This window comes from Typopeltis vanoorti, chromosome 8 (assembly GCF_054136105.1).
Source record: "Typopeltis vanoorti isolate ZY-2024b chromosome 8, IOZ_Tvanoo_1.0, whole genome shotgun sequence".
NCBI lineage: Eukaryota > Metazoa > Arthropoda > Arachnida > Uropygi > Thelyphonidae > Typopeltis > Typopeltis vanoorti.
The window spans coordinates 90,778,018-90,792,865 of NC_143556.1; the positions used below are offsets into that span (position 1 = coordinate 90,778,018).

The 14,848-nt window shown below is 33.6% G+C and overlaps 1 protein-coding gene across 2 annotated transcripts in view; it reads left to right on the top strand.

Moving 5' to 3' along the window:
• LOC150104187 (uncharacterized) overlaps positions 1 to 14,848 on the top strand; it is a 334,543-nt gene that overhangs the window by 128,985 nt on the left and 190,710 nt on the right. For both annotated transcript variants that reach the window (XM_090396816.1, XM_090396817.1), the window contains exon 6: positions 9,139 to 9,252. In XM_090396816.1, the coding sequence (XP_090252942.1) occupies positions 9,139 to 9,252 (114 nt within the window). The remainder of the gene's footprint in view (positions 1 to 9,138; positions 9,253 to 14,848) is intronic.

Genomic DNA, 14,848 nt, shown 5'->3' on the forward strand with positions numbered 1-14,848 from the left:
ACTACTGTCAGAGTTTCTTATTTCTTCTGTTTAACCACCTTGTTAATTTCTGCCCATCTTTGTTTTAATGTGGTATTTGTAATAGCTAGTTCATGTCTTGTTGTTTTTGAGATACTTGTGTCATAAAGATTTCATGGAATTAATACAAGGAAAGGAGTGAATACCATTTATTCAGAAGCCATACATTTTGACCTGAAAATTACAGGTCATCATCAGCGACAGTAGGGGCATTTGAATACAAAGTAAAACTCAAATGATGTAGTAATTCAAAATAGTGCGAGTTGTATGATATTATACATAAAACAGTGCAAAGGAGTAATTGAGTAACCTTTGTATTATTAATTAATTAAAATAAACTTAATGATGTGTGATTAGAATAAGACTCTCCCATATCTTCAGTAGTGAGAGGCAGGTTCTGATTCAAATTCAGATGATGGAGTAAGGCTTTGGCATTTAATTTAAATCATCATCATCATGCTTGACAGGGATTTAGGCCTAGAGTGGTCTGTTCCGGTCTTAGAAGTCAGCGTAAACATAAATATACCTGGGCATCAAGAGGATGGAAATCAATATTAGATTACTTTATCCTAAATGAAAAGACATCAAAGTTCTCTTTAGATGTTAGAGTTCACAGAGGATATGAAATAAGTAGTGACCACTTCCTCGTTTAAATAAGATTAAGATTACCACCTTAAATGGCTAAAAATAACAAGAACAGAAAGAAAATTTAAAACATTTGTTTATAAAACTAGATTATTAAATGACATGAATATTCATTTGCTATATGAACAAAGAATTAACCAATATTTAGATAAAATAAAACAAAATGAAGATATAGAATGGCTTAATGTAAAAACGATACTAAATACAGCAGCAAATGTAAGCTTACAAAAGACCAAACATTCAATAAAAAGAGAAAACTGAAGATATGGGACGATACAATCAAAGAAATAATCAAAATGAAAAAAGAAGCATATCATAAATGGTTAAGCAATAAAAGATTAGAAGATGAAATAGAATATAAAAGAATAAGAGCCATAGCTAAAAGAGAATTCAGAGAATCATAGAAGATTTTGAAACATTTAAATACAGATACTAAAGAAAACATAAAATTAAACACTGAATTGAAATTAGAAGAATTTCTATACAGAATTGTGGACAGATAAATATTTTAAAAAAGATAACTGCCAAATATTTAATGAAAAGCAAAATAACTAAAGCATTAGAAATCAGTCCGAAAGAAACTATGGAAAATCACCTGGAGAGGAAGGGTTAGGTTTAGAATTGTATAAGTATGTAGGAATAAGGTTCACTCCTATTATTTTTAAATCATAGGATATTGTGATCTGCATCTATTCCATGTTGTGCAAGGGAAGGATTCCTATTGATGATGTAAGACTGGGATTCTTGCATTCTTTTTTTCCACTGAATGCCCAGTGTGTATGAAATAAGAAAGGTGACAGTCACATGGATTGTGATAAACACTAGGAAGACCAAGAGGGAAGCATGTGATCTTTAGAAGATGGAAACCATGATGATGGTTTTTTGAATAAAATAAATGTAGCTACTAGATTATGCCTATTAAGAATTCTAGAGATTAATTCTGTGATGGCAGAAATGTACAGGATAGGGACTCTATATGTACTGTTTCCTTGTTATTTGAGCTTGGATTATAGGAGTCAAAAATACGCCGTGTGGTCTGCTCTGAAAAGTCATTGAAATTCATATATTGTTTAAAATAAATTAGATACCAATTATTTATATTCTTGGTTTAATCCTTTATCCAAGTGTAAGCAAACAAATAAGTAAACAAAATAGGTGACAGCCTATTTTTTTTCTGCCTGAAGTTTCTTCAGGACTGGGCAACTCTTATATAGAAGCTAATGACTTCACATCACTTGCCTTAGTATCCCATAATGCAAAGCACATATCGTTACGGACATGTATAATGCACTATGCATTTAGGATGGGCCACTACACAGACCAGTTTCGACCTGCATTGCGGTCTTATCAGTAGGAGCCAGATTTCTAATCCAGAGTATTTTAGTAATAAGGTGTGTGACTTCTGCATTACTTCAACCTTGGTACCACCTCTGAGTCTGTTTCCCACTGATGTGACCTCAATAATGGTCAAAACTGGTCTGGGTAGTGGCCCTTCCCATAATACATAGCATTATACATGTCTGTAAGGATATGTGCTTTGCATTATGGGATACTAAGGCAAGTATGTGAAGTCATTAGTTTCTACATACATGTTGCCCAGTCATGAAGTTACTTCAGGTGCAAACTTTGTTTGCATACACTTGGATAAAGGATTAAACCAAAAATATAAATTCTTGACATCTTTAATTTATAGTATAACCAAGTGGAAAAACTTCCAACATCATATATTGTTTGATGCTTTTGAAGTTCTTGTTGTAGTTTTTGCAGTGTATCACATATGTGAGCATGATGTAATATAGTTTTGATAATTCTAATATTCTGAGAGGGATCGTGAGCAGACTTCTGTTGAATATAGCATCCAGTAAAGGTAGGTTTTCGATAAACTGAAGTAATTAGTTCACCTGACAATAAGTGGTTGAGTAGGATGTCTAGGAAGAATAATTTGTTTTCTATTTCTATAGTAAAATTAATTTTTAATTAATTAAAATGTAAATTGTTTGTTTGCTGGAAATGAACATCTCATCTTTATCTTCATTCTGTTGTCAGATCACAAAAATGTCTTTTTAGGTAATTAAAAATGAATTAAGATATATGAAAATATCGTTATGTTGATTAAATTATATTAAATTGATATTTTACTGTAAAAAGAATATAGTAGCAGTGCTTGTAGTTTTGCTATTGTTAGTTGACTAATAAGCCCATTTAGTCTAACTCCACTTTATGATTCATGTCATCAGTGGAAACAGCCTATCTTTCAGCAGCATTAAGAATTGGCAAGATTTACATACCTCTGTATGGCATTGGATTTTTAAAATACCTGTGGATGTTTTTCATAACTGAGTGCATTGAAATAATTATCAAGTGGAAAAGGAACTTTTCCACTTGATAATTATTTCCACTCATTGTACTGCAAACATATCCAGTTCGCCATCATTGAAAAAACTTCTCTTTGCGAGAAGGTTTTTCATGCAGTCACAAGAGAATATAGTGTATGCTTGACTTTGATGCACACGAGAGGGTGGGAGGGAGAGAGAGAGAGAGAGAGAAAGGATTATGTAAAAAAAAAAAAAAAAAAAGGGAATGGATGAAAGTATATCAGGGAGAGTTGGAAATAATTTTCTTTAAGAAATAAGGAATGGATGGCTAGCTTTTGTGATTTTTGGTTGTTTGAGAGAAGATTGGCTGAAAAGCTATTCATTGTTTGACTAACTGACAGTTGTGAAATAAAACATTCCATATCCATATATGTTGTTTTCTATTTCTGTACTGGATAGCTGAATTTTATGAGGTACACTTGATACTTTTGGTACTTGTTTTAAGTAGTAATTGAAACAGAAAATTGAAACGAAAGGAAACAGAAACTGAAAGTAATTTAATATGAGAAGCAAGGCATATGTTGAGTACATAGGTATGAGTTGTCATTTTTTCTGTGTGATCATGTGCGTTACTGCCATTTCCCTTAGTGAACTTAAATGTGGATGATGAGAATTTTGTGTTCTGATTTCATAAAGAAATATTTGCCAAAGATTTTTTGTGAATGTCTGTTTGAGTCTCTGATTAAGATATACTAACTTTTCTGCCTTTGCGGATATCTTGTATTTAATGCCAGAAGACCCAATGCTTTAAGATTTGAATGTGTGGTGAGTGAGTAAAAGTGTCACTACTGTTTTAATACAAACTTAGTTATATGTTGTGTTCATATATAGTATATGGTTCTAGGAAAATTCGGCATAAACATTTTCGGCATAGGAAAATTCGGCGCAACATTTTCACTGTAAACATTTTGCATTAATTTTTGTAAATAATCAGTGGATGATAAAGGTATTATAAATTCATTAAAAAGGCCAATTTTTATTAAGGTGAATGTCAGTGATACATAACATAATGAAATCATTTGAAAATTGTGCAAATTAAAAGAGATGCTGCGTAAATAATTAACTTTTTGCCATGGATCATCAATTCAACAAATCCATCAGTAACATCGCTCATTGGAAAAAATGCTAATGCTGTGAAGCATCTAATTTTCGTGTTGAATTCAAGATCTGTTTGATAGCGTAACTTCAAACCAATGGCAACAATTTTGCGATATTGATTTTGTACCATATGAAATAAACAACCTTGTTATAGTTGTCAATGTAAATATGTTAGAAAAAGCGTTGTTAGTTGCTTTCTCGAAGTCAACCATTAATGTTTCGGGATCTAATGATGAACATAAGCCCTTTAAGGCACTGAATAATCTGCTGTAAGTTAATTGTGATTTGCCAGGAAGTAAGCAAAAAGCCACCATGGAATCCTTAGGGGGTCTCATGCCAGTCCCAAGCCTGGATAAAGGAGGAGGGTCGGTCAGATGAGTGTCGATGCTCTGACCGTAAAGAAAAAACACGATAGTTATCTGATGCATATATGATCAACAGCTACAACACACCGGCTCAGACGTCGCCTGGATCAACAAGGTCCATGATACCAATCAAGCGATCGGGGGTTGGATCAAAAAGTGGGATACCGAAAGGAAACAGAAACTGAAAGTAACAGAATATCGGTAGGAACATGGAATGTACAGACACTTTTGATGGCAGGAAAACTAGAATTACTTTGCGAGAAAATGAAGAGATATCAGTGTTATATACTAGTGTAATATTATGATATTTAATTATTTCTTCATCCTCAATATATCGACTGTTTCACCTTTGTATTAGTTCTACTCTTTTTCTGTTATCTTTCCTATGTGTACTTTAGCTTCTAACTCTCAGTTAAGTACTCTTTACCTTCTTCTAACTTAAGCCGATTAATTTAGTCTCCGCTTGTGATCCCTTATACTTCCTACAAGTATTAGCACTATTAGTGAAAAGGCCTCTAGAATAGGCAACTCATGGTTACAGTTAACTATTTCCCACTCGATATAATTCAGAGAAAATTTATTTGTTTTTCGACTGCGCCACCTTGAATTAATGTTATAGCACAGGAAGAATAGTTTTAACACTTATAGAATAGATCACTTTCTAAAGTAATACCTTAAATAGTCAGTAGTGGCAATTTCTCTAATTTAAGCACACAGTTCCGGTATTTTTTTGTGAGACAGTGCATTGGTAAAAGATCAGGCGATAGTTTTAAACAAACAAAACGTTTATTTTACCTTAGGCACTATACAATATGATACACATTAAACAATTTCTTTCTAATGCATATTTTAAACTTAAATCGTAACCTTATAATTTAGACCTGCAATTCACAATGCTTGAATAACTTGCTTTACAAGATATAGGCAATTACTGGCTGTTACAATCAATATCGTTGGCTAATTTTTAGCCTCAATGACTTCTTATAGCAACTTATACAACTATTTTAACAAAGCTTCATTCAGCAGACATACAATTCTTAATCGCTATCTCAGTGTTAATACATTAGAATCTACTCACAAATTCATAGAAACATATACAGTCCTGCCAGTCTTGAAGATTTGTGGCGGTCGTCCTGGTGTAGTCATCTTCTGGGATTTGTAGCATAGCTCGCCATCGGATTTGGACCTATAGTTGGCTCTGCATATCTGGTTGCATGTGGCACGCTCCGCTACTGAATATACATCTCCGTAGAATGATCTTCCTCTCCTGGGTTTTCCCCATGCCGATGGGTCACGATCCAGTGATGAAATACGGAGGTCTGGGCAGGCCAACAGACTGCAGCAAGATGGAAAAAAATTCCTCTCTCTAGGTTCTCAAGACCTCCTTTATATAATTCAGAAGCTCCTTGTTTTTAGGGTCGGAGGCTCCGAATCTTCTGTAAATAACTGACGTCACTGTAGTGAGTTATATGAAAAAAAGCTTGATTTAGATAGCATTGGGAAACTGACTGAAGAATCGAAGCAGATATCACCACTAGGTAATGAGTATGATATGGAATTGCTCGATTGGTATCGCAGACTTTGTTGATCTGGGCAACGTCTGAGCTGGCGTGTTTTAGCTGTTGATCATATATGCATCAGATAACTATCGTGTTTTTTCTTTACGGTCAGAGCATTGACACTCATCTGACTGACTCTCCTCCTTTATCCAGGCTTGGGACTGGCATGAGATCTCTAAGGATTTCATGGCAGCTTTTTTGCTTTGCTTCCTGGCAAATCAGAATTAACTTGCAGCAAATTATTCAGTGCCTTAAAGGGCTTATGTTCATTATTAGATCCCGAAACATTAATGGTTGACTTCGAGAAAGCAACTATCAACACTTTTTCTAACATATTTACATCAACAACTATAACAGGTTGTTTATTTCATATGGTACAAAATCTTTATCGCAAAAGTGTTGGCATTGGTTTGAAGTTACGCTATCAAACAGATGCTGAATTCAACACAAAAATTAAATGCTTCACAGCATTAGCATTTTTTCCAGTGAGCGATGTTACTGATGGATTTATTGAATTGACGATCCACAGCAAAAAAGTTAATTATTTACAGCATCTCTTTTAATTTACACAATTTTTTAAATGATTTCATTATGTTATCTATCACTGACATTGACCTTAATAAAAATTGGCCTTTTTAATGAATTTATAATACCTTTATCATCCATTGAATGTTTACAAAAATTAATGCAAAATAAAGTTTTATGACAAAAATGTGTTATGGCTTAAATGTTTCACGCATATATATATATATATATATATATAAATCTTAATTTTCATGTATGTGGCATAATGAAACACCAAATATATAGAACTGGGAAAAGTTTGTAAAAAAAAGCTTAAGGGAGAAATAGATATTTATATATACAATAGAGAGAGAGAAATATTTTTTAAAGAAAAATTTCGCTATGCCACATTAATGTGGCATAGTGAAAACAAGAAAAAGAGTTTTCATATATGTTGCATAGTGAAACACCAAATGTATATGCCTGTGGAAAGAATCTTTAAAACATTTAAGTGGAAAATATATATTTATATATAAAATAGAACTCTATTAAATTAACACTGCCTTGAATAATAGGTAAAACAAGAGAATTGAAATAAAATTAACATCTCAGCAGCGATTTTAATTGCAGAGAAGATTAAAAATTGGGGTTTGTACATCATTCATCTACCACAAATCATACCATTAACTGGGACACAGTCTTTATGCTCTGACTGAAAGATAATTTCCTTTCAAGTCAACTCAAGGAATCTGCTGTGGTCATTCACTCACACAGCTTCCTCAACAGAAACAAGGGTATCTGGAAATTATTAATAAGATATGTCAACATACTGTAATTTGACTTATCCATCACTTCTAGACTATCCAAATAGACAGCTGACACATGCAATGCATTGCTGATACTTCATTTTTATTGTTTTTATTCTAATGTTTTATCTGAGTTTTGTTTCAATTTTTTTTATCATTTTTCAGAGATCCCACTGGTCCTTGGTATGCAAAACTATTTGGTGCCTAATCTACTTGGATATAATAGCAATGACTATTAAACATGATAATATTGCTCTATTGTTAATAGTGGATTGTGGGGGGGGGGGTTAGCAATTTAATAAGTTACTGTTAAGTCATTTCAGTTAGTAAAAGGAGAGGATATGCAAAAATTTGATCATTACATTTAAAACACAAAGAGGAAGGAGATCCTGGCTACAAATTGTGATTTAAGTCTGCCAAGCAAAACGTGCCTCCAATTAATTGACTAATATCATGTCAGCAATTTGTGACCCCCCCCCCCCCCCCCCAACTTTATGACTTAATGGCAGTCGGTGACTTACAAAGAACAAAGGATTTACAGCTTTGGCATTGAAAGCAGAATTTTCTGTATCTGAGCCTTAGTCTGCTCATGTCACTAAATGTACTGTATGATTTCCAACCTTTTGTTGGTTGCAAAGGATTTAAGAATAAATAACTGGCTTCTATAGATGAATTTTATCTGTTATCATTGAAAATAGTTGTATTTTCACATATAGCAAAGAAATTTCCTGGCCATTGTGCCATGTGGTTATTTTCTTTCTTGGAATAGTAAAAATAGGGAAGTGCACATGCAAACTATGAAAATTGCATGAAATCATCAGGAAAGAGAGACCAACCAGCCAATAATAAAGTCCTGATGTGTCATGGAATAATATCCCCAACTTTATGACTTAATGGCAGTCGGTGACTTACAAAGAACAAAGGATTTACAGCTTTGGCATTGAAAGCAGAATTTTCTGTATCTGAGCCTTAGTCTGCTCATGTCACTAAATGTACTGTATGATTTCCAACCTTTTGTTGGTTGCAAAGGATTTAAGAATAAATAACTGGCTTCTATAGATGAATTTTATCTGTTATCATTGAAAATAGTTGTATTTTCACATATAGCAAAGAAATTTCCTGGCCATTGTGCCATGTGGTTATTTTCTTTCTTGGAATAGTAAAAATAGGGAAGTGCACATGCAAACTATGAAAATTGCATGAAATCATCAGGAAAGAGAGACCAACCAGCCAATAATAAAGTCCTGATGTGTCATGGAATAATATCTAGTGTTTTTTTCCCTGACTGGCTTCACACTTATCCTCTCATCAACAATCTACCAGCCACAGACTACTGCTCTCACTCAAATGCAGACTATCTCCAGCAAACAGCTCTTTCTCTCCTACTTTCCAGTTTATCCTGCACATCCACAAACCCAAGTCCTCTCTTCCTGCACATTCTAGTTATCGTGCCATTCATTATCATTGCTCTTCTCCTTGGCTTTTTACTATCATACACTAGAAACATACTCATAGTTCTTCCTCTCACTCTTTTAAGCTTCACCATCTTTAGCAATAGTCACAAATCTTGCACTACCTCATTCACACTTCCTTGCAAATCATTTGTTCCAACCAGCACAGTCGATTCCTCTGCATTTCTTCTCTCTCCTCTACAGTATTTATAAGAATGTGGTTTTGTATAATTCCTATTAATGACTATTGCTATTAATAAATATAAAATATATTTAATTATATTGTATTAGGAATTAATTTTTTTTTATCTTTTAAGGGAACTGAGAGACAGTATTAAAATATTGAATGAGAAGCTCAAATCAAAAGATGCTGCATTTGTAAAGATTTTAAAGTGGCTTTTGTATCAGAATTCAGAGAACACCATAAGAAGGCGAGTTTCTTTTCTCTTCTCCTGCATTTTAGATAGAATGTTCAGAAATAAAGATGTAATTGTAAATTTATGCTGCTTCATTGTAGTAGTTATTATACTTTCTCCAGATATACTTTTCTAGATGACTAATTTGAGGATGAAATTTGAGAGGGGACATATTTAGACATAAATGATTTTTAAGGGAAGTTTTTGGTATTGAGACCACATTATAATATAAATAAGAGTTTAATAAAAATAAGCAATTAAAACCCGAAAAGTTTCGTAAATCGTAAGACTTGCATCATCAGGGATAGTGGTTTATACAACAAAAGCCTGTTAACAATTAATTACACATATTAGATGTTTTTGATAACTTCACAACTGTTCACAACCAAAAAAAAAAACCTTAATCTCTTCCCCAAAATGCCTATAAATAATATACAGGGTGTTCGGGATAAATTTGACATATTTATAATTAATTATATTTTTCCGTAAGTTACATGTATTAACACACACTTCTCTTCATTTAAACGTTTGGACCCTTCTTCATTCATATACAAGATGTCAGAAAGGATGGATAGCTGGAACCCACCTGAATCATGGAAGAGAATAACTTGTATCATGATGATTCGTGCCCGCCATCAAAATAAGGATATTACGACTGCTGCCCAATGCTCCCTGAATACAGTAAAAACAATCAGGCATGAACTAGAGACTTGCAATGGTGACTACGAGGATGTAGCAAGAAGAAAGATCCCTAGCAGACGATCTGATTGCGTTCGTACAGCAGAATTCCTCGCAAATCTGCAGGAACAGGTGTTGAAGAACCCTGGCATTGGAATTCGGGCTTTGTTCGTGGAGTTGCTAACTGTAGTCAAGCCCTGGATAACAAGGGTAGCCAATGGTAGGCCGTATGTATGGCAGCAGGATTCGGCCCCTTGCCACACCTCTGGGAAAAGTCAAAAATGGTTGTCTGAAAATTTCTACGACTTCACCAGTCCAAATGTTTGGCCTCCAAACTCCCCAGACCTTAACCCCATGGATTATTTTGTATGGGGCGCAGTTGAAAAAGACACCAATCGCACTTCCAGTAATACAAAAGCCCAGTTAATGGATAAAATTAAAACAGTTTTTGCGGCCCTTCCCAGGGAGACTGTAGCATCAGCTTGTTCGAGGTTCCGAAGCAGAATTGAAGCTGTGATCGATGCTAATGGTGGTTATTTTGAGTAAATCTTGTTGATAGTATTGTAATTAACTCTGCCTGTAATGTTTTTTTGTCAATTCATTAAATTTAATAGATACAAAGAAGATTTTCTTTTTCCTTACGAAACTGTCAAATTTATCCCGAACACCCTGTATAGTGACAAAGATGTAAACATCTAACTCAGGAAACAAGCACAACATTATTAATCATTTGTTGAATGTAGATAAGTCTTGGCTTTCATTGTAAATTTTGCAAACTTAGCATATGACAGGTTATTACTAAAAATAAAAATAAAATAAAAAGCAGTTGTATTTACACAGTTATTAAAGTTGAATTAAAATTCCAGGCCAGCTAAAAACATAACTTCAAACTTAGTTTCATGATTCATTTCTCAGTCGCTGTTTATCGTTTTCAGATATGGCATTTATGAAAACATAATCATTCTCTCTTTACATAAAACTTAGGCTGGCTTTAGTTAAAACCATAATGGTAAAATTCATTCCTTGCTTTTCAAAAAAAAGAATTTTTCAACTCTTTTCCACATGTCTTCTTTGCTCTCCTCTCTGATGTCCTTTTTTTTGTTTCCATCTCTTCATCATCTGCTCTTATCATCATACCCAAACAGTGGATTCTGGTTAATTGGGCAGCATCAGAAATTGCACAATTTGGTCCCATTAAGTGACTGCCTTAGTTACATGAAGGTACATGTAAAGAGTTTAAAAGGTGTATGTGTATAAGACAAAATACAAGTTTAGAAATATATACACGTTAGCACAAGAATAATGTTTAATTTGCTAAATATTTCGGTTTGAATATTACAGACCATCTTCAGTGGCTACATAGGAATAGTTTCAAAAAAACAAAGTGGAATGCGAACAATTGATCATTCATACATAGAATGCGGTGCGTGATGTCATATCGCTAAGTATTAGAAGAGTAAAAATTTTTTAAAAAACATAATTAAAGATAATAATTCAGAAATTCATATAATGATCTTAAAAAAATAAAAAAAATAAAATTTAATGTTATCCTGATTAAACTTTCCCAAATGTTTGATATAGATATACAGTCATTACGATTCAAGTTAGGATGTTGAAGTAAGGCCTCTACACTTTCTTTAAATAAACGTTCAAATTTGTAGCGACATCTGTGTAGGAGGAGAGTCTTGGACCAAAGGCTGTTGTGGTTTGTTTCTAATCCATGCTGAGCTAATCCAGATTTCTTAGGTTTGTTGTGTTGAATTGATGACTGATGCTCTTGAATTCTTTTTTCTATGGAACGTCCAGTTTGTCCAAAGTAAGAAAGATTACAATTACAAGGAACTTGATATACACACCAGGTAGAGACAAGGTTGAGCGTTTATCTTTAGATGAAGGAAAATGGGTGGATAGTTTGTTGATAGGTGTGTAAGTGGCTGTTAGATTATATTTCTTTAGAATTCTCGAAATTGGTTCTGAAATCCCGGAAATGTAAGGAATTGGAACTCGACGTATTGAATCTTGGTTGTTCTGTGTTGGTTTGTAAGAATCGAAAAGATGTTGTGTACTCTTTTCAGAGAAGCCATTTAGTTTCATGTGATGTTTGATAGTAAACATTTTTTTGTAAAAAAATTATTACTCTTCTAATACTTAGCGATATGACATCACATGGCGCGTTCTATGTATGAATGCTCAATTGTTCGTATTCCACTTTGTTTTTTTTAAAACTATTCCTATGTAGCCACTGAAGATGGTCTGTAATATTCAGACCAAAATATTTGGCAAAATAAACATTATTCTTGTGCTAATGTGTATATATTTCTAATCATTATGTCACAAGTATCGTTAAAAAATCAAAATACAAGTTTAGACAAATTTTTTGTTTATTGAGTGAAAATTATTCATTTATAGATAACCAATTGGCTTTAATTAAGGTAAAATGTTTGCCATACAAATAACTTCATTTATCATCATCATCGATTTCCTGATATGTACCCTCAAGGGTTGTTGACTACTATTACAGCACCATATGACTAATTTACATTGTTATTAATCTCTTATCAACAATTTTCCTCCAAATTAAACTATTATCAGCACTCCAACATCACAGTATCTAACATTTTGGTCTTCTAAGACATGTCTGACATAATCAATCCATCTAGTTTTTGATTTTTTTCTCTGCCATCTTGGCATCAAACACCTGTTTTGCTAACGTGTTCTCATCCATTCTATTTATGTGGTCATTCCACCTTAAATTAGCCCTGCTCTCACATTTTTGAATACTAGCAATGTCAAGTTCCTTTCTAATATCTTCATATTTATGCCTCTACCATTGATCTCTACCATTCAATCATTCCCCTAATTTTTCTCAGAAAACTCGTATATGTAGTCTCTAATCTTTGAACAAGTGCCAGTTGTTGCTGATAGATGATGCATAAGAGTGAAGATAACAAGTATCCTTGTCTCACATGTGATTTTACATCAAACCATCTTACTGTATTTCCTTTGTTTCTAAGTGCTTACTGACAACTTAAATTTAGACTGTGTATTGTTTTGTATAATGTTGTATTTGCCCCATATAACTGTAATGTTTTGAAAAGTTTTTCACTAGGCACTTTCTTGTATGCCATAAATCTACATGGAACACTTTATAGAGAAATTCCTCTGTAATTCTCGCATTCAGCTGTATTCCCTTTTTTATGGACATGGAGTAGAGTTCTCATAGTTCCCGGTCATTTGGAATTTGGCATTCTGACCAGGCCCTCTGAATTATGCAGCATAGCCACTGCAAAACTTTTCTTCTTCTTTGGTGCATCAATCCGAAGATTGGTAAATATAGCAGCACATCACAACATCCTGTCTTGTGACTTCCTTTTTATCTCTTCATAACTCTTAGCACCAGTTAGCATCATTATGTTATTTATATATGAAATTCTTGGTCTGCCTCGTGGCCTCTTTCCTTCTACAATCCCCCTCCATTATTTCTGTAATCAGTCCCCCATGCCTCAAATGGTGTCCAATTAGGCTTTTTCTTCTCTTATTGATGTGTTTCATTAATGACCGCTCTTCATGAACTATATTCAGAACTTCTTCATTACTTTTCTTTTCTGTCCAACTAATTTTCATCATCTTTCTCCAGCACCAAATTTCAAATGCCTCCAACTTTTTCATGTCTTGTTTTGTTAGAGTCCAGGCCTCACAACCATATAATGTAGTGCTTCATATGTATGTTTTCACTAGCCTTTTTTTGATCTGGATGCTAAGTCCTTTACTGGTAAAAATGTTTCTTCTGTTATAGAATGCTTTTTTGGCTAGGATTATTCGTGCTTTAATATCCGATTGGTTTCTTCCATCTTCTGTGATAAGACTTCCAAGATATTTAAAAGAGGATACCTGTTGTAGTAGGTTATTATTTATTTCCAGGTTTATTTTCATTGGATTTGCTTTACTTGTAATTAATAATTTTGTTTTCTTATAATTAATTTTTAGGCTGTACTGTGTGAAGATTTCTTCCATCTTTGTTAGGGTGGCTTTCAGTTTGTTTTCGTTATCAGCTAAAACTGCTATATCATCCGCAAACCGTAGCCAGTTAATATAAATTCCATTTATCTTAATTCCTGTTTCTATTAGTTCTTTCAGTTTATTTATTGCATCTTCAATGTACAGAATAAACAATATGGGTGAAAGCGAGCACCCCCTGTCTTACACCTCTACGTATTTTTGCTATTGCGGTTTTTGTTGTATTGCTGGCTGCTTCTATTAGGGCTTCTTGATGCTTGTAAAGATTAAATATGAGCCTTCTATCTCTCCAATCTACCTTTATTGTTTTTAGGAGGTGAAACATTTGATTCTAGTCAATACTATCAAAGGCTTTCTCCAAGTCAAGAAAGACTATCAGAGTATTTTGATTCTTCTCCAATCTTCTTTCAGTAACTTTGCTTAGAGCTAGGATTGCTTCTCTTGTCCCCTGCTGTTTCCTGAATCCAAACTGGTCATTGCCAACATATTCTTCAACCTTCTTTGTTAGTCTTTTTTGTATAATCTTGAGTAGTATTTTTGAAGCATGTGATATTAAGCTTATTGTTCAATGATTTTCACACTTGTTTGCATTATTTACTTTAGGAATGGGTATGATAGAGCATTGTGTAAAATCTTTGGGGATGATCCCTGTTTCATAAATATCCTTTATGATCTTGAAAAGGTATGACTTAGTTATGTTTCCTGAGTATTTTATTAATTCTGAAGGGATGTTATCAGTACCTGGTGCCTTGTTGGCTGACAATTCATTCAGTGCCCATTCAAATTCATCTTTTAATATAGTTGGACCAATTTCTTCCATATCAAGTCTTGTTTCATCTTCTATAGCCTTGGCATCTAGATCTTTTTCACTATATAGATCTTCTAAGTACTCCTTCCATCTTTCTGAAATTTCTTC